General features: G+C 27.8%; 4 protein-coding genes across 5 annotated transcripts; 2 read left to right on the top strand and 2 right to left on the bottom strand.

The window, feature by feature from the left end:
- Positions 1–572: 572 nt before the first annotated feature.
- LOC112687687 (spermatogenesis-associated protein 5-like protein 1) lies at positions 573–7340 on the bottom strand. 2 transcript variants are annotated; one of them, XM_025560548.1, is made up of 12 exons: positions 7043–7339; positions 6393–6894; positions 6145–6331; positions 5888–6084; positions 5635–5822; positions 5336–5553; positions 5026–5226; positions 3949–4058; positions 3726–3892; positions 3571–3661; positions 3381–3499; positions 573–691 (listed from the first exon to the last, which is right to left on the bottom strand). In XM_025560548.1, exons 2-12 carry the CDS (start codon positions 6771–6773, stop codon positions 610–612), a joined length of 1941 nt encoding a protein of 646 aa, XP_025416333.1. In that variant the 5' UTR covers positions 6774–6894; positions 7043–7339; the 3' UTR covers positions 573–609. The 2 variants fall into 2 exon arrangements, with proteins under 2 accessions (XP_025416333.1, XP_025416332.1); XM_025560547.1 differs by having other exon boundaries at positions 6393–7340.
- Positions 7341–7430: 90 nt separating this feature from the next.
- On the top strand, positions 7431–8540 carry LOC112687688 (mitochondrial cardiolipin hydrolase-like). Its single transcript, XM_025560549.1, has 2 exons — positions 7431–7621; positions 7922–8540. Exons 1-2 carry the CDS (start codon positions 7593–7595, stop codon positions 8508–8510), a joined length of 618 nt encoding a protein of 205 aa, XP_025416334.1. The 5' UTR covers positions 7431–7592; the 3' UTR covers positions 8511–8540.
- A 2341-nt stretch (positions 8541–10881) lies between these two features.
- On the bottom strand, positions 10882–13629 carry LOC112687715 (geminin-like). Its single transcript, XM_025560590.1, has 5 exons — positions 13415–13629; positions 13248–13348; positions 13055–13185; positions 11305–11477; positions 10882–11038 (listed from the first exon to the last, which is right to left on the bottom strand). Exons 1-5 carry the CDS (start codon positions 13457–13459, stop codon positions 10922–10924), a joined length of 567 nt encoding a protein of 188 aa, XP_025416375.1. The 5' UTR covers positions 13460–13629; the 3' UTR covers positions 10882–10921.
- Positions 13630–13813: 184 nt separating this feature from the next.
- LOC112687714 lies at positions 13814–16123 on the top strand. The gene is made up of 3 exons (XM_025560589.1): positions 13814–14173; positions 15190–15458; positions 15534–16123. The coding sequence occupies exons 2-3, from the start codon at positions 15208–15210 to the stop codon at positions 16063–16065; spliced, it is 783 nt and encodes a 260-aa protein (XP_025416374.1). The 5' UTR covers positions 13814–14173; positions 15190–15207; the 3' UTR covers positions 16066–16123.
- The last annotated feature ends 2111 nt before the right edge of the window (positions 16124–18234 follow it).

Raw genomic sequence — 18234 nt, 5'->3', positions numbered from 1 at the left:
TCGCTTTATAAATTTATGGCAACCTTAATCTTGTCTCTTGTGTACAATAACGGTTTAAGATATACCTTATATCTTAAATATATATGTATATCTATTATATATTATGTATATCTTAAACAGTGTGTACATATAGTTCAGTACAGTTATCATATAGAGTTCAATGTTTATGTATCATTGAGAAGGTTTTCCCAACCATTGCACAAAATTATAAAGATCGTGTATGGTTGAGCGAAAGAGTTATATTGAATGAATAAAATGTTGATGTCAACAAAATTAATTTTCAGATGCAAAATAAGATAGCTGACGAATTAATGATATACAAATCGATTGATTCTGTTACTAACCAACGGAGTTTTTAAATTCGCTGGAATTATCACCTCATAATCTGCAATTAAAAGTACAACGGGGAGAAGTTGCAGAGGATAGAGACAGATGGAGGAGAATATACTTGGAAGGCTTATCTTATAGGTCGTAACCCCTTAAAAAAAAAAAAAATTACAAGACACATTTCATCATATTTATTCATGTACAAGATTTATAATTTTTTACTATATGTATATATATAAAAAATCAATCATTTTTTTAAATTTTAATATTAATTGTAATTATTTACATTTCAAGTTGCTCAATGTCATCACAGCAATCTATTTTTATGTGATTTATTTTTTTTTCGGAGGAAAAGTTTTTATACCTGTAAAAACATAAACAATTATTTAAAAACATTGTTATTTAATAAACACGTGTAACAATTTATAATTAAAAAATAATGAAAACATTAAATTCAGTAAATATTAAATAGTAACTTATAATACATTTCGTAAAATTTTAATTTTGATACAAGTTTATTATGTAAAGGTAGCCACTATGCATGTTTCGTGTTTTCACGTTTTCGTTTAATTTTGTGAATAGTGTGTATAGTTTTTTCGTGAAAACAGTTTCTTAGTGTTTCACAAACGAGGCGGTAAATTGACGAAATCAAAGGACACGAAACAATTATTTCGTATTGTTTTGTGTCATTTTGCGTTAGGTTTCGTGTTGTTTCGCGTTGCATATGTTTTCGTAAACAAGAAGTTCATATAATTAATATAAATTAAATTAAATTAAATATAAAATATAGGTAAATGAATGTGATCAATTATCATCGTGTGGAATCATGTAATTTCGTTTAATTCCAATTACCAATTTCCAATACCGTTCTTTATTTTTAAATAAAGTTATAGACCACCATCTTTGTGTTTTTGGTTTTTCTTTTTTTTGAAGTGAAACTTCTTTACGCAGGGTAGTGAGAAAAAAAAAGCAAACGGGCGGCTGAACGAACGCCGAACGCGTACATGTCCGTGTGAGAGCGCGTGAGTGTATGAGTAGTGAGGAAAAAAAAAGCGAACGGGTGGTCGTACGAACGCGAACGCGTACATGTTCGTGTCCGCAGCCGCGGAATGTCGTAGCTGTATTTTGTAAACGGCTTTGTGTTATGGGCGGCCACGTGTATAACATACCGAAAGTTATCCCCCTTTTTTTTTGATTTAAGTATATCTCGGTTCGGTTTCAACTTGGGTACCCCGTTTTACCATCAAAAATTTTGTTTTTAGACTCTCTAAATAGCCCCCCCCCTAATCGGGGTATTTTTGACCCCTCCCCGCAAAGTTATTTCGGAAAAACTCGAAGTGTCGTCCCACGTTTCTGAAACTCGAGTTTTCTTACAGTATGTAGGTCTGTAATGAAGTTCGTTGTCTTGTGTCGAGACTGTATGAGACGTTTTTCCCCGTATTTCGGGGCTTCGAAAGTTCAAAATTTGCGTTTTTCGGGATATTTCTGCACGGACACTTTTTTTAGGCACGTCGAGTCATTTTTGTAGTCGGGCTTTAGAGATAGCTTTGCACTGTATCGTTTGGTACCGATATCAATGTTATCCGACTTTTGGTTAGGGAGCTATGATTTATATAGTGTTATTTTGTTTTTTAAACAGCTATATTAAATGAAATAATTTAATGTAGAGAAAAAAAATTATCTAGTGACAAGTGAAAATATGTGATAAGGTGAAAATAATACCAACATTGCTTGTAAGTATAACATTAAGCGACAGTTTTTTTGGTTGGGTTATTAAACAAAGAACTCAATAAATAAATAGTTGTAGTTAATATTGAATACTAACAATAATATTAAATACGTCATAATGAGATAAATAATTAGATAAAAACGGAATGATCGTCCGAGATGATTTCATACGGTCGGCGGGGTGCCAGATTTTTAAAATCTAAAAAATATAATTTACATTGTTTCTTTTCTTTCTTGATTATTCTTATTAACCCAGTCTATCCATGTATTTCTTTCTTTATCACTCATTCCGTGTACTGTTTAATAGAAGTTTCACTTCCCGTGCGCGTACTGGTAACACACACTTTTTTTTAGTTTTGAAGCCAATATAATACAAATTGCACTGGCAATTGATAATTCATATCCTCTATCACTATTCATTTTTATTTAAATGAAAAGGAATGAATAATTTGTATGTTGACACGAACTTAACGTACTAAATAACAGTAAACTGAAAACTGAACGAAACACTACGAAACGGAAATTACGAAACGAAAAACACGAAATGCGAAATATGCCTAGAATGGAGCGACCTATACTCATAACCAGGGTTCGTAAGTTCATGCCCTAAAAAATGCCTAAATAAGCATGCATTTATGCACTTAAAATTAGCAAAATATACTTTGAAATATGCCTTAAAAAGTTCAAAAATATATATTTATATACACTATCTAAAGTTATGCGCTTAAAAATATCATAAATAATTTTTGAAACAACGTGAATTATCCATTCATTTTTTTTAAAGCTATATTTTTTTTTATGTCACAATTAAAGAAAAAAAATAATTTTAATTACTATTTAATACTATTCTTGAGCCTTCATGAGCTGCGTACTATGTACGTCTTTGTAAATAATTTATTTTAAAACTGAAACTTTTGAAACAAATTTATTCATTAAATTTACGAGTATCAAAAAGATATGAAAATAAGATATAATACAATTTCTATTTTTAATTTTATATATATTTTCCATTTAGATTTTTGGTAGATTCTAATAGAATGTTGTATAATATGCCTGATAATAGAAATATGCATACATATGCCAAATGTACAAAAACATGCCAAATATGCAAAAAACATACTTAATAAGATTTCACATATTTAAAAGTGGTACCTTGAAATGGATTTCTCTATCATCTAGCATTAAATACAACTTTGCAAGATTGATATGCAAATGTATGCACTTATGAACCCTGCTTATAACATTATAAAAACGTTTTGGAGTTCTGATTTAAATTAAGCATAGTACTCGGATAATTTTTTTTAAATTTATATGAATATACTTGCCATAAAATTTGCTTTTTAGATAACGAAGGTTTAACAATTTTCAATGCATCCTCAAAATGTTCTTTTTTTACTGTCATACACGTTTCCAATCCATCTATAGTCAAACAAGACAGAACAGCCTAAAAGAAAAAAATTGTCAATTTATTATGAAATCATATTTCAAGTCATACTATAAAATATTTTGAAGTACTTCTTTCACAACATTTGCAAGATCAGCAGCAGAAAAATAATTAGTCATCAAAGCTACTTTATTTAAAATTGATGAATCTGAAATTGGCACACTAAAATAACAGAAAATTTAATTAAAATTAAATCTGATTTATCAAAATTGTTTAATTTGTGTACCTTTGTTCAGAGTTATTAATAATTGTATGTAGTATGTTAAAACGTTCTTCTGCTAAGAGAGGTGGTTGGACATAAATTTGTCGATCAAATCTACCGGGTCTTAGTAATGCAGTATCAATTTTATCGGGGCGATTGGTAGCAGCTACAACTACAACTCCTTGTCCATACTACACATAAATTAATTAATATAATCTATATTTTAGTATAGTTAAAAACTACATACTTCAGTATCATTGGTGATACCATCCATTTCAACCAGAAACGTTGATAGAACTCGGTCATCAAATCCCGATGACCCTTTTTTGTCTTCAGAACGACAACTTACTAATGAATCTGAAAAATACATTATCTCATTTAGAATACAACTTTAAAAAGGAAAAAATCAAATTGCTACTAAAATTATTATCCATAAAATAAGATAAAAAGTACAGGGTACTCTCGATTATCCGCTGTCTTTCGTGGATACATAAAAAAATATATATCTATACATTATAAATCATTATCGATTTAATTGGGTTACGATAGTCGATTACGCTATAACGCGGATTGTACATTACATTGAATTTGATCTAATAACGCATACACCTATTTAGTGTTCTGTCTACTATACAAACACATGTATCGACTAAAACTTTGCATTAATGATTAGTGTTTTGCGTCATTTTAGTTTTAAAATTTTTATCAGCGGAATATCCTAGGGATTCGTTTATCTGTGGATGTCCTGCCACCCTATTCCAGGGATAATCGAGAGTACACTGTATAAGAAAAATAATTCTATATTGAAATGTTAACAATATTATTTTTTGCTTCCAACGTGTATTAGAAAAACCTCTAGAAAAGACTGATATAAAATATTTTAATACACAAAGTTTAGTGGTTGTCATAATTTATAGTACTGTAGTTTATTCAATGACAATCAAATGGAAAAAAATATTAAAATTAAAAATATGAATTGTTCAGCTAAGAAATACGTGTTTTATGAAGTGCGTTTTTTAACTAATTAACTAGGCGACACAAATGTCATCCAGTGAGATTATACACTATCGACAGTATTTTAAAAGATTGGGCGAAATAATGCGAAACAAATGTGTAATTCTATAATCGTACTATGGTATTATACATTGACTATTTTAGAAAAAACATTTTTTGTCGCCCAGTAAAAATTTCTTTTGAAATGCACTGGTTTTAAGAATTATAACTAAATAAATTACAATTAATTGATAATTAATACAATTAATTGATAATTAATACATTTAATTGACAATGACTTAAATTCTAAAAACCTTTATAATATTTATACCAATTTCATCTATGAATAATACAGCTGGAATATTAGCTCTTGCTCGTTGGAATAACTGTGAAATATTAGCTTCTGTAACACCTAAATATGGAGAATATAATTCTGCAGCCATTGCTGTAAGAACATTTAAGTTGGCCAATGAAGCTACTGAACGTACAAGACTTGTTTTACCACACCCTGGAGGTCCGTAAAGCAAAACACCTGTCATTATAAAAGTATGTTAATTTTGAATCAAATGTACAGACTATTAATAAAATTAAATAAATAAATAAATAAATAAATAAATAATAAAATTTATATTACCTCTTACCTTTAGGAGGAGGAACAGAAAAATGTTTAAAAGCTTTTGGATACATAAGAGGCCATTTAATGCAAACATCAAACATGAGTTTAACATTTGTTAAACCTCCCAAATTTATATCAGGACTAGATTCAGACTTTGTAATTACTTGACCGATCCCTGACTTCAAAGATGAAGCTGGGTGTCTAGCAATAAGTAAAATTGCATTACTTAATATGCCATTTTCTCTGAAATGTATGATATTGATAGATACTAAATATAGCTATATAAATAATAAATATATTGTAAATAAAATATAATTAACAAACAATTCTGAAGCAATACAAGATTCACGACATATTTCCTTCAAAACCAATTCTAAATCAGCAGCAGTATAACCCGGTGTTAGTTTTGCTAGAGATAATGTAGTTTTATGTTGAATATTTAGATTCAAAGTACGAAGCATGCCTTTAATCAATTTTACCCGATCTTTTTCAGATGGAATACCAATGTAAATCTATGATTTAGACAAATTATAAAGAAATAACTATAGTATTTTAACTTTGTAATAATAATAATTACTTCATAAGAAAATCTTGATCCTTGTTTAAAAGAAGTATCAATTAAATGTGGCATACTAGTAGTTGCAATAACTATAATACGACAATAATTTTGAATTGATGATAAACAATCTTGAAACTGAGCACAGATTCTTTTAGCATTAGTACTTTTTCCATTCAACATACTTTCTGCTTTTTCAAACATTATTATACATACAGCTGTAGAAATATTAAAATAATAAAACATTCATATTTAACTCACAATAAGTAATTATTCACTTTTGCTATCTTGCTTAATTAATAATTGAGCTCTTTTAAATAAATCTCGAATAGCTAATTCAGTAGAACCTGGATCGGCACTGATCAAATCTGTAGATATTAAATTAAAAATTATACACTTTAATGATGCAGCAACATGATGAACCAAGCATGTTTTTCCACTACTAGATGGACCAATTAATAATATCTATTAAAAAATTAACAATAGTATGAGTATTTACATTAACATTAATAATACACTCACTAACCATAGTACACAAAGGATTACAGCCATTTCTAGCAGCTTTTATGATGTTTTTTAAACATGTCACTTGAGGTTCCATACCAAATAATGGTTTTATTTCTAATCCAATTTCTGCATGATAAAATTGTATAGTAGACATTGTTTTGATAATCATTATGGAAGTTTCTGAACTAATACGAGCAGCATTCTTACAATCAGTCTTGTGAATTAGTATATAGTCAATATTAAAGTTTTGTTTTGATCCAAGTTTTTTTAAGTTCACAATACAATTATTAAGTACTACATATAATCGTAAAATATGTCTAACAACATCTGCTAACTTGGTAGTATTTTTTGACCATATATCTTGATATTTAACATCTTTAAAAATGATACTGACCACCATACGTTTGGCGGTAGTGACACATATTGGTTCTATATGCTCTTTGCTTACAGTTACTTCTAGGTTTACTGTCAATGGATCGATTAACTTATTGGGTCTATGGTTTATAACACTTGCATCACACCTACCAAATGTAAAAGTGAAAGCGATTTGAGGAACCAGTTTACACAATATTTTAGAGTTTTCTGATATTTTAAGTAAGATATACTGATTGAACAAACTTGTGGTCAGTATACTTTCAGATGCATATAGTTTTTGGATTGTAGTTATACCTTTGGAATCAGGTATGCCAGACAAAAATATGGAGTCCATTTTATGTAATTTGGTGTTTATATTAGTAAACAAAGGCGAATAACATTTTAAATAATTTTATTAATAAAATTATACAAAACGGAATCGAAGTCAAATATTATTCATAGTAAAATATTTAAGGTAACTATTAGTTCTAGTATAATATTTCAGCCATGAGAGCTTTAGACAACTCACAAGTAATAGAGAAACACAACATTTTAATATTCGCTTAACTAAATAACAGATAATTGTTGATACTTGGTAATATCGATAACACAAAATTAATTTATACTCACGTGGAATTGTGAATTGATAAGCTGTTATCAATATTGTTATTGTTGTTTTTCTCACCGATTTACTGGTATTTTAGATTAAAAATAAAATAATATGATTTGGTTTTCTGATCGTTAAACTTAAAAATACTGACAGTTAATATTTTACATTTTAGAAATTTCTTAAATGTTCTATATTACAAAGTATAATTATATTTTAATGACAACTACAGTGTAAATTGTCTATCGCGTGGAAGCTATGATGTATTATAATTATTTGTTCACATGGTAAAGAAATATAAGAAGCTATTTATGCCCGTTTTAGAATGTTGATGTTATTAAATATTAATTATTTGACATTGAAAATTGTTCTAGCAACAAAACTACTATATAGAATAAATATTTATACAATATTGGAATATAATATTCCAATCACATTTGGTATTTTTTCAATTGTATTCTACAATATTTTATTGAGCTATTTTACTCAAATTATTCTTTATCATCACAAACCTTAATTTTGTTCACATATCATTATGTTATGTTATATTGTCAGCTAATAAGTTTAAATAACTTTTTTACTTGCAGGAATACAACTACAAAACTCGTGATTAATTTTGCATGTGCGTGTGCAATATTAGCTAACTTTTGGTATGACTATTACAACCAAGAACAGACCGAAGTGATATTCTTTCATGGAAACCAATCACAATGTGATTTTCATCGTAATAAGACTACTCTTTTAAATTATTTAAACAGTGAATGTCCGATGTGCAATGTATATAAAATCATTGGATGGCTCAATGAAACAAAGAAAACATTAGACATTTGTATGTACTCGTTAAATAGCGAATTGCTCACAAATGCAATTATTGATGCTCATAAACGTGGAGTTCATGTGAGGATAATTGTAGATGAAGATAATATCAGATCAACATGGAAATTTGGTACTATGGGTATTGCAAAAAGAGTTAAACTTATGCAATTTAATGCAAAAATGTTAATGCACCATAAGTTTATTATTATTGATAATAAAAAAGTTATTTTAGGATCTATGAATTGGACTGTAAATGCAGTCCGTAGGAATTGGGAAAATGTATTCCTTACGAATAAATACCAAATAGTTGATCCGTTTAGACATGAATTTAAAACTATATGGAAACAATTTGATCAATAAATTAGTTAATATTATTAACATGATTTTTATTCTGATAAATACTTAATTTTAAAAGAATATTTGTGTATTAATCATTATGTAATAAAATGTAAACTTTGTATTAATATATAAGATTTAATCATGTATAAATTATTTGAAATTGTGTTTTTAAGAGCAGTTATACTAATCTTTTTAGTTCACACTTATCATATTTATTTTAATGATTTACATCATAAAATAATTATTTTAAACAATAAAAGAAATTTCAATTTCATATAGAGTTTATGATTGTAAATATTGATAGTCAATAATTAATAGATATTTAACATTAATATTCAAAAATATTGAGAGGGAAGTCTAAATTTTCAATTCTTTCCTATGTAATTACCAACTTTTTAATTTTATAAGTTTATTAAACATAAGTTAAAATATAAAGTTTGATATTATTTATTTTATTGAAACAGTGAAATTCTTTTAGTCAAAGTTTTTGTCATAAATGATACATAATGGTTAATCCATGATGCAAAAGTGTCAGTTCACTCACTTCTAAATTCTCTATTTTCCTCTTTAGTTATACGCTTTTCGTTTATAGAAATTAATAATAAATATTTTGGGGTCATTAGAAATTAAATATTATTTTATTTTTGTCTGAAATAAACATCATTATAAAGAAATTCAGAAATATCATCACTATAATAACGTATAATATAATTTATATTTTACGAATATCGATATTGATGCATTTTCCAAAGAGCTGCAGATTCCTGACCCCTGTTATACAACATATCTATGCCTTAAAATGATTGTATATTTTACAAATTAAGGAAGAACATTCAGGATTATAACCCATGGCTATGTAACTACATACTTAACCATTTTATATGAATATTTTTTAAATATAACTGGTAAAATCAAATCTTCTTATCCTACCTAAAAATAATTCAGATATTTTTACTTCTATGTCAAGTAAACACAATTTTTATAATATATATTCTTAATATAAGGTTATAACAATTCCATTTATTAGTTTTTCAAAGGGTGTTTAGAGGGTTTCTATTAATATTTATATTAATATTAATATTAAAATTAATATTTATCAAATAATAATGAATTTAATATTTACCTTACCAGGAACATATAAAAGATTTTACAAAAAGATCTTCTAGAAAATGGTCTTCAACCTTTTTCGACCAGCTTTTCTTACCAAACAATTTTAGCGACATATGTCAACTTCGTAAGTCATGAAAACCAATTAAGAAACTAAAATTTCTCAATGTATGCCATTTTAGAAGTGCTATTATAACTGAATAAATTAATATATATATTTTTTTCTAGGTATCTAGATAATATTTAATTTTTATTATAAGTGATAATACCAAAAAAAAAAAAAAAAAATTTTCACAATTCCGAAAAAAGTATATAATTCACTAAAGAAATTAGTGCAATATTTGTCTCGTACTGTTTTCACACGAAATAACTCCATCTCAGCTTAATTTCACACGATGCAGTTTATAGATGTATGAAATGTAAATGAGTTTTATGGATTAAGCTAAGCTATTATTTCATTTGATTGTTCATTCTTTGAAAATTGAGGCTTCAACAGCAAATATTATTAGCTATTAGATGTTACGTATTTGATGTATTATGTGTTAGATTTAAAATAACAATATAACACATGACATATTATATAGGTGGAGATTTAGGTATAAAATTAAGATTTACTAATATTTGTGATACTTAAGAATGTGTACATTATGTACACTCCTCCACTATGTGATTGACAGTTACTGGTTAGTGGCATGTGTTGCATATTGGTTTGAGGATTTTTTCTAATTAAGTATGAGTGTATGAGAAAAAAGTGTTCATTCGAAAAAACGTTTATATAATATTATATGACATACATAATATAATATATATGAATATGAATTTTTTAAATTTTAAATAGAAAATTTATCGCGACCAACCAGTTGGAACATCTAAAAATAATTTATTAAATTAAAATGAATAACTAATTTAACTATGGAAAATGAAATGAGAAAAACCCAGAATCTCTGATTATATTAAAAAAAAAGTTAATTAATGTATCAGGATATAACAAGTATTTATACAAAAAATTAAAAAAATATATAATAATGGCATGACATTTTTGGCTGGAAAAAATAATAATTTGTCATCAATAATAATTACACTTATCTAAAAATATAGTCTTGATATTAGGTATAAAATATATAGGTCAAAAATATATTCATAATACGAGCATTAAAACAACTTATGATAAAAATTTTATCCTTTATTAGTAATAAATTTTTTGATGAAAAATTTTATAATTTTAAGCGGATATGAATATAAATAGTTGAACTGAATAATTAAATTTAAAAATATTATTACTTGGTAGGAACAAAAATGAATAATTTATTTAAATTAAATGACAACTATTCGGATTCATTGACAGAATTATCAATATCACTGTTCAATGTTTCAGAATCAATTGAAAAATGTTCATCAACTTCTTCAGTAGTTTCATTATTTTCTTCAGAGTTCATAACTTCCTAAAGTAGAATACAATGAATTTAATATTATTTTATAATATAAGTTATATACATTTATATAAACATATAATTTTTTCTTATTGAAATGCAGAATTATTATCAATTCTTTTACATTAAAAAAAAAAAAAAAAAAAAATTGAAATTTATTCATAAAATATCATCAGTTTACTCTGCAAGATATTTTTTTAATGGCTAATGAATAACAGTAAATAAAAAAAGTATATAATCATTAATCTCACATATATTACATAGTATTTCATAAATACCTTTAATGTGTTTACTAGATCAGTAGTTTGATCAAGCAAATGTTTACATGTTGCATTTTCTTCTTCTAAAGCTATAATTACGGAATGTAATCTACGATTTTGCTCTAACACATCTTCCAAAGCTTTTCTACGACGTTCTGCAATTACTTCCCAATATTTTTCACTAGGACCAGCTAAAATACATCATGTTATTAGTTGATTTATCAATATCATATTATTATTAGCCATTATTATTAAAAACTGGTGTTGTGTCAATGTGGCTTCTTACACACGCTTTGCTCTCATTAATGCCATTTCAATTGCCATGCCTATCTTTCAATATTAATTGCTTATTAAAAGTGAGTGTTTTTATATTAATATGAAAATCAAATATGTTTCTTAGTAATACGCAATAGAAACAAAATTTATCTTTATCCTTGTCTTCCGGAGCTGACAACAAAAAATCCAAAATCTTTTCTTTCCAAACACATATGCCACACTCTTAGAGGATTTAGCCTCACCTACTGGAGTCTTTAGCTCTCCTCCAATTACAATTCTAACTACCAACCAAGGTGAGGTCGCAATCAATCACATATCGCCAATGAAACCATCTCCAAATAACACTTGTAAGTCACGTCCAATATCAAAATTATTTTCAACTTAAATGGTTTAAAAAGTTATCTTACCCTTATCGTGGGATCAGATGAATTCACCTTATCGTCATAAAAAGTTTTTTAAAAATTACAACTCCAAGCAAATTTTGAATTATCTCAGATATTGGGCATGATTCAATTCCCTTAAAAGAAATTTAAAAGTCTCTTAACAGAACTGGGTTTATTTATTTTTAGTATTAGTAATATTTTTAATAGAACCAACAACCAGCCAGTATTACTTTTACTACTAAACTTGATAAACTCGAATCCAATAGGAATATATTTCAATTGACATAACTATTGCATTGTAAAGTCATCATCTAAAGATTGAGACCAAAAAAACCTTGACTTCACAGACAATGCAAACGATACCAGTCATACGGGCACATGTTAAAGTATTGTTTATACATCTTTTGCTGCATTAAATATTGCCAGGATCATTTCACCATAGATTAAATTAAGCAGCATGAACTACTAAGTTCACTCAATATTTCAGTGCTAACACCATCAATTTTAAAGGTTGTCTGTCTTACTAACATTTCAAATTGTCTCACAATAAGAAAGCATCATCCTGCTTCAACAAAAATTAAATCCATAAAACATTTCTTAAGGCACCTTCAAAATTGTGCGAAATCAGTCTAAACAGTGCAAATAAATATTACATAAATAAAATAAAAAAAACCAAAACTTCAAAAATGGGCCTTCCCGGACTGCAAAGGTTAAGGCTCTGTTAAACAAAGTTCAAAAAGTTTATGCTCAGCCTCAGCTTAAATCTAATGTTGAAGCCGTTAGTGCTCCACTAGCCATTGTGTCAAATATGGAACCATAATTAATTTCTAATTTAAATTAAGTTATTGGTCCATTAATGTTTCTTTTAACCAAGGTTTTACACAAAAGTTAATCCATATAGTTAATATTTAACTCATTATCCATCAATTGTTCCTTATATTATATCTATATATTTTGTTATTGTACAAACAAGTTAATCTCATAAAAAGTTATTTTGTAATATTATTTGCCTAATTGTATGTTATTTAATAGAAGTGCTTTAATAGTACTAAAGCTATATAAATAAAGAAATAAAAAAAATTATAATAATTGAAAACATTAATACATACCAACACTAGTGAGATCGTCAATAATTAACTTTTTATAGAGCGATGGATTCACTTTTGCAATTACAGATTTGTTATCCTTTGAATTCACTTCTATTTCAGTTTTAACTGGTGACTTTGATATCTTATCAGTACTAATACGACACACATGAATTATCAAAACGAATTAAGAATAAATCTAAAAATAAATAAATACTTCTTTTCAGCAAATCTACCCGTCCCAACTAGATTTTCTTTACCACTGCCAGATGGCTGTAGGGTTTGCAAAAATTTTCTCGTACTCTTCTTGTTGGAAGTCTGAAACAAGTCATGATATTTCTGTAATACCTCATTCACCAATGTTAATATATTTGTTATATTTACCTTGTCAGAAACGTTTCTGTTGGCATTTTCTGAAACAGTTTTCATGGTTCAGCTTTTAACGGTGACAATATTAGGCGAATTAAAAACGAAAAAACATTAAATGTAAAAACTAAATGAACCACGATTACGGTTGCTGTTGGGTTAATATTTAAAAGTTCGACGACGACGATGACAACAATGATCGGCAGAATAGGCGGGTTACCAGTGATACCTTATGATCGACGGTAAATTGCCCGTAAATATACTATTGTATAATGTTTTCAAAATTTATTTGTATATAATTAATACCATGTTTAAGATATGTACAGAATGACCATTTCGAAAATACTTATTTTGATTAGATATTTATTATTATAATCTGTGGTTTTACTATAGTGGTGATAACATGCGAAGTATATTGACAATGGTGAAGATCGATTTTTTAAATTATAAAAGTAAAATCGATGTTTCTTACAGTTCTAAGGGAAAAACCTCGTGCAAACGTTTATCGATTTATTGGAATACATTTAAAATTTGTTGTGAATTCAGTGATATTAACGAAGCTGCAAAAAAACATTTTAACAGTCCGATGAAAGCACAGCTGTTGTAGCCCGCTGGTAGTCGATTACTTGTTAGTACATACTCAATTCACGTTTTATTAATTTGTTCGTTAATTAGTTGAACAACCTGTATTCCTATTGTGTTCCAAACCTCTTTTCTGATTAAATCAACGGTGCAGTCCGCAGTTCAGTCATTTGACCGTTTCCTCATTGAATTGAAGTAAGTATTTACTGCAATAAGATTGTTTAGTACTCTTGCAGCGTCTATTTTCATAACTTTCATAACTTGATTTCCGATGTTTTTGCCCCATATCCAGTTTAATCTCATGTTATTAGTTGTCAATTTATTTTTTCTGCCGAACAAATGTACTGTTTCTGTTTTCAGTTCCGTACATTTGTTGTCTAGGTACAACAGCTTGGTACTCACACTGTATCTTGTTCAAGCCTCTCTGAGTCTATTTCCCGTGTCTCAATTTATTTCATCTATTACGTCTTGGATTTTTCACACAAGTTTTTTACTTGTGTAGAGTGTTATGATAGTGGTATAATGTTATTTATTTTACATTTTTCATAATTTTGATTGTTTAATATATTGTTCTTAATTTCTTGACTACGACTGATGTGCACCGTAAATATTTATTTAGATGGGGTCTAACTTTTTTTTTCAAATTAATTATATTATCTTATTTTAAAAATATTATTTTTGATAGCAATTAAATAAATACATATTTACCTAATTCTAATTTTTTTTAATCTCCTTTGCATAATCATTATTTGTACTTATAGTAATTCATCTTAAAACCTAAATACTTAAAAAAGTATTGTATCATTATTAATAAATATGCATCTATTGAGTATCCTTAGGATATTAATCATTATATAATATAAATTACCTCTCACCTCAAATGGAGTTTTAATGTATTACTACATATTATATTAATTTCTTGTAAATAAAATATTTGCCACACTTTTTAAGTCTTATATATATTATAAAAGCAATTTAATTCATTCATCAAAAATGTATTGTTTGTTTTCTTTTTTGTACTTAATACAATATGTTACTATAATTTTTTAAAAAAATTTAATATTAGAGAATGTCTGTAAGACATGGTTAAAAGATAAAATGTAAAATGTTAATCAATTAGTTATATGAGCACCAATTTTTTATTACTTATAAATTTAAATATTGTTATATATTATTAAATATGTGTATATTAATTGGATATCTGTTTTTAGATTTATTGTATTCTAAAAATGTTGAAAAATCCATTTGTTAATTGCAAATCACGTAAACGAAGAAAACCAAGAGTTGTGATTAATCAACAACAGCCTAAAGGTTATTGCCCTAGAACAATGGTGAGATACGATGGCTCGCCTAATGAGTATAAAACTGCTTGGGTTTGTAAGATGTGTTTAAAATTTTTGTTAAGCGAAGATGCCTGTAAAGATCATTTGAAAGGATGCAACCCAAAATCATTTAACAAGCCCTTACCAACTCCTAAAAGGTTATACTTCAATTTTTATTAATTCACTATTTATTGAAGTACATCTTAATTAATTATTTTTTAAATTTCTTTTAGTGTTGAAGATATGCGTTACATATGTGAATATTGTAGTAAAGTATTCTCACGTAAAGTGACATTGAAAAAACACATGGAAGAACATGAAAAATCCAGTGGCCCAGAATCTGATGACGAAGATGGTGTTGTGTTTGATGAAAATCAGATTGTGGTTGATGAAAATGAGACCCAAAAAGATGAAAATCAGATTGCTGTTGAAGAAAATGAGAATACAAAAGATGAAAACCAGATTGAGCCAATGACGATCAATGAAAATGAGATTGTGTCAATTATAGTTGATGAAAATAAAATGATGATCAAAGAAATTAATAATGAAAATAAGATTGTTGTTGATGAAAATAAGACTGTAGTTGATGAAAATAAGACTGTGGTTGATGAAAATAAGATAGTGATTGATGAAAACATGATTATGGTTGATACTATATGTTCTAACGATACAAATGAGATTTTGGTTTCTGAAGAAATTAAATCAACTGAGGACATTTATGTTGATGAGGAGCAGAAAAATGTGTTGGAAAATCTTATTATTTAAGATTACAACCATATTATTTTTTATTCTAAGAATTCTATTGTGTTGATATTAAAAAAAAAAAAAAAAATTAATATTTCAGTTTATATCATTTTTATTATTATTCATCATTATAATTTTGGATTCAATTAATTTATATTATTTATTTAAACTTTTATTGATGTGTGCTTGATTTATTGATTTTTATCTGTTAAAATTCTGCCATAGAAATGGTGATTGTATTTATTAATCAAAATTATATATGCAAAATAATTTCAATAAATTGATATAAAAAAAAAAAATCTGATTAGTATACTTACTATGTAATTATTTATACCATTTTACTTTATTTATATGTTTTGATGTTTAATCTTTAATATGTGACTTGTGAAGTATATTTTTATATAAAAATACTGAAAGAATGTAATAATGTACTACACCAAATAATGTAAACGGACCTGTTGCATATTTTGTGATAGTTGCACCATACAACATATTTAAAATTATCTTATACAATTTTTTTTTGGTTTTGCTCCAAATATTATAATACTGTTTGACACCCACAACTATTAATCTCGGAGTGCCCGGAACCAGTCTGATATATTTTCCGGGACTGTCTAGAACATTCTTGAGTTCGGCGGTGTTGTCTTCGAGTGAATCCCGTTCGTTGAATTGTATTTTTTAGTTTTTTTTTTGTGATTCACCACTGACCTCGAGGTTTAAGTCCGGAATCTATCCCTATTTGATGGAGTCTCCAATATTTCCGGTCGTCAGTATACTTAAGTTTCTGTCGCACGAGTTGAAAGTTATCCACTGTCACATGGATAGAATCCTGTACCTCCCTTATTTTTATTATTTTAATTGTAATTTTACTGTGATATATTTTATTCATTATAAGCTGAATTATTTTTATTGCAATAAGTGTGAGAGCGCCCACTTGCAATTATTTAAATTATTATTATATTGTAATATTTTTTTTTTAAATAAAAAATCTATGCTAGTGCGCACAATAAATAAATATGATGATAATTTACAGATGAGCCATAATTAATATGAGGAGGGAGACCATCCATTGATAGAACTTAACGTGAATTATTTTATTGGGGATTTATTTGAGTAAATCTCTACACTATTTTCATTTCAACCGACGTATAGGGTTTTCAGGAAGAGTTTTGCATGAGAGTGATGAGATTTTTGGGTTTGGATGTGTAGATAATTTAGAGTGGAATCTAGAGTATTATTTTGAAGCTAACTGACTGACTGTTTTAATGTTTAGATCGTTATGCAGTTATTGAATTGGATATGTACCAGGATGCAGAGGTGACGAGTAGAAGTGTTATGGATTGGAAAGCCTGTATATTGTGGACTTGCGAGAGTTTTGCACAACCCCAAATATGAATGGCATAAGCCCACATGGGTCTTAAGAGTGATTTATAAATATTTTTTGTGTGTAGGGATAATTTGGATTTAAGTATTGGTCGTAGGAGATGTAGTCGGCTGTTTAATTTTTTTCTTTTAGATTTTAAATGAGGACCCCAGGTTAGTATCTTGTCAAGGGTAATTCCAAGATACTTGACTTCTGTCGAATTTGGGATAAGTGATCCCTGAAAATATAGTGGAGGGCATTCGGTCTTTTTGGGTGTCATATTTACGTGAACCGATTTCTCAGGGTTTATTTTGATACGCCATTTGGTTGCCCAATTTTCAATTAAGTTGAGGTGATTTTGTAAAAAGATGGAAGATTGCGCTGTGTCATTCCCTGGAGAGAGTATTAATGTGTCATCCGCATATGAGGCCATGGTTGTGTTTGTTGAGTTTGGCATATCGGCAGTATATATATTGAATAAGTCAGGTGAGAGGTCGCTGCCTTGAGGCATTCCAGCTTGAATACGATGATAGGAGGAGAAGGAATTATACTGCCGAACAACAAAGGTTCGGTTTTCAAGATAAGATTTGATTAGTAAGAAGTGAGGAGCTGGTTAGAATTGTTTTAGTTTATAGAGAAGGCCTTTATGCCATACTTGGTAAAATGCCTGCAATACGAGGAATACTCTAGGACAGTGGTGGCCAAACTTTTTTTTCCTCGGGCCATAAAAAACAACTTTTTTTTTATCGCGGGCCATAAAAAAATGCATTCTAAATTTTTTTTTACGTAAATGCAAAATATTACAGTTATACAAATAAGTGCTGTAA

This window comes from Sipha flava, unplaced genomic scaffold (assembly GCF_003268045.1).
Source record: "Sipha flava isolate LNK unplaced genomic scaffold, YSA_version1 35a_pilon_pilon, whole genome shotgun sequence".
NCBI classification, from domain to species: Eukaryota; Metazoa; Arthropoda; class Insecta; order Hemiptera; family Aphididae; genus Sipha; species Sipha flava.
The sequence above is the reverse complement of the archived record's forward strand: the minus strand, read 5'-3'. Positions and strand labels throughout refer to the sequence as shown.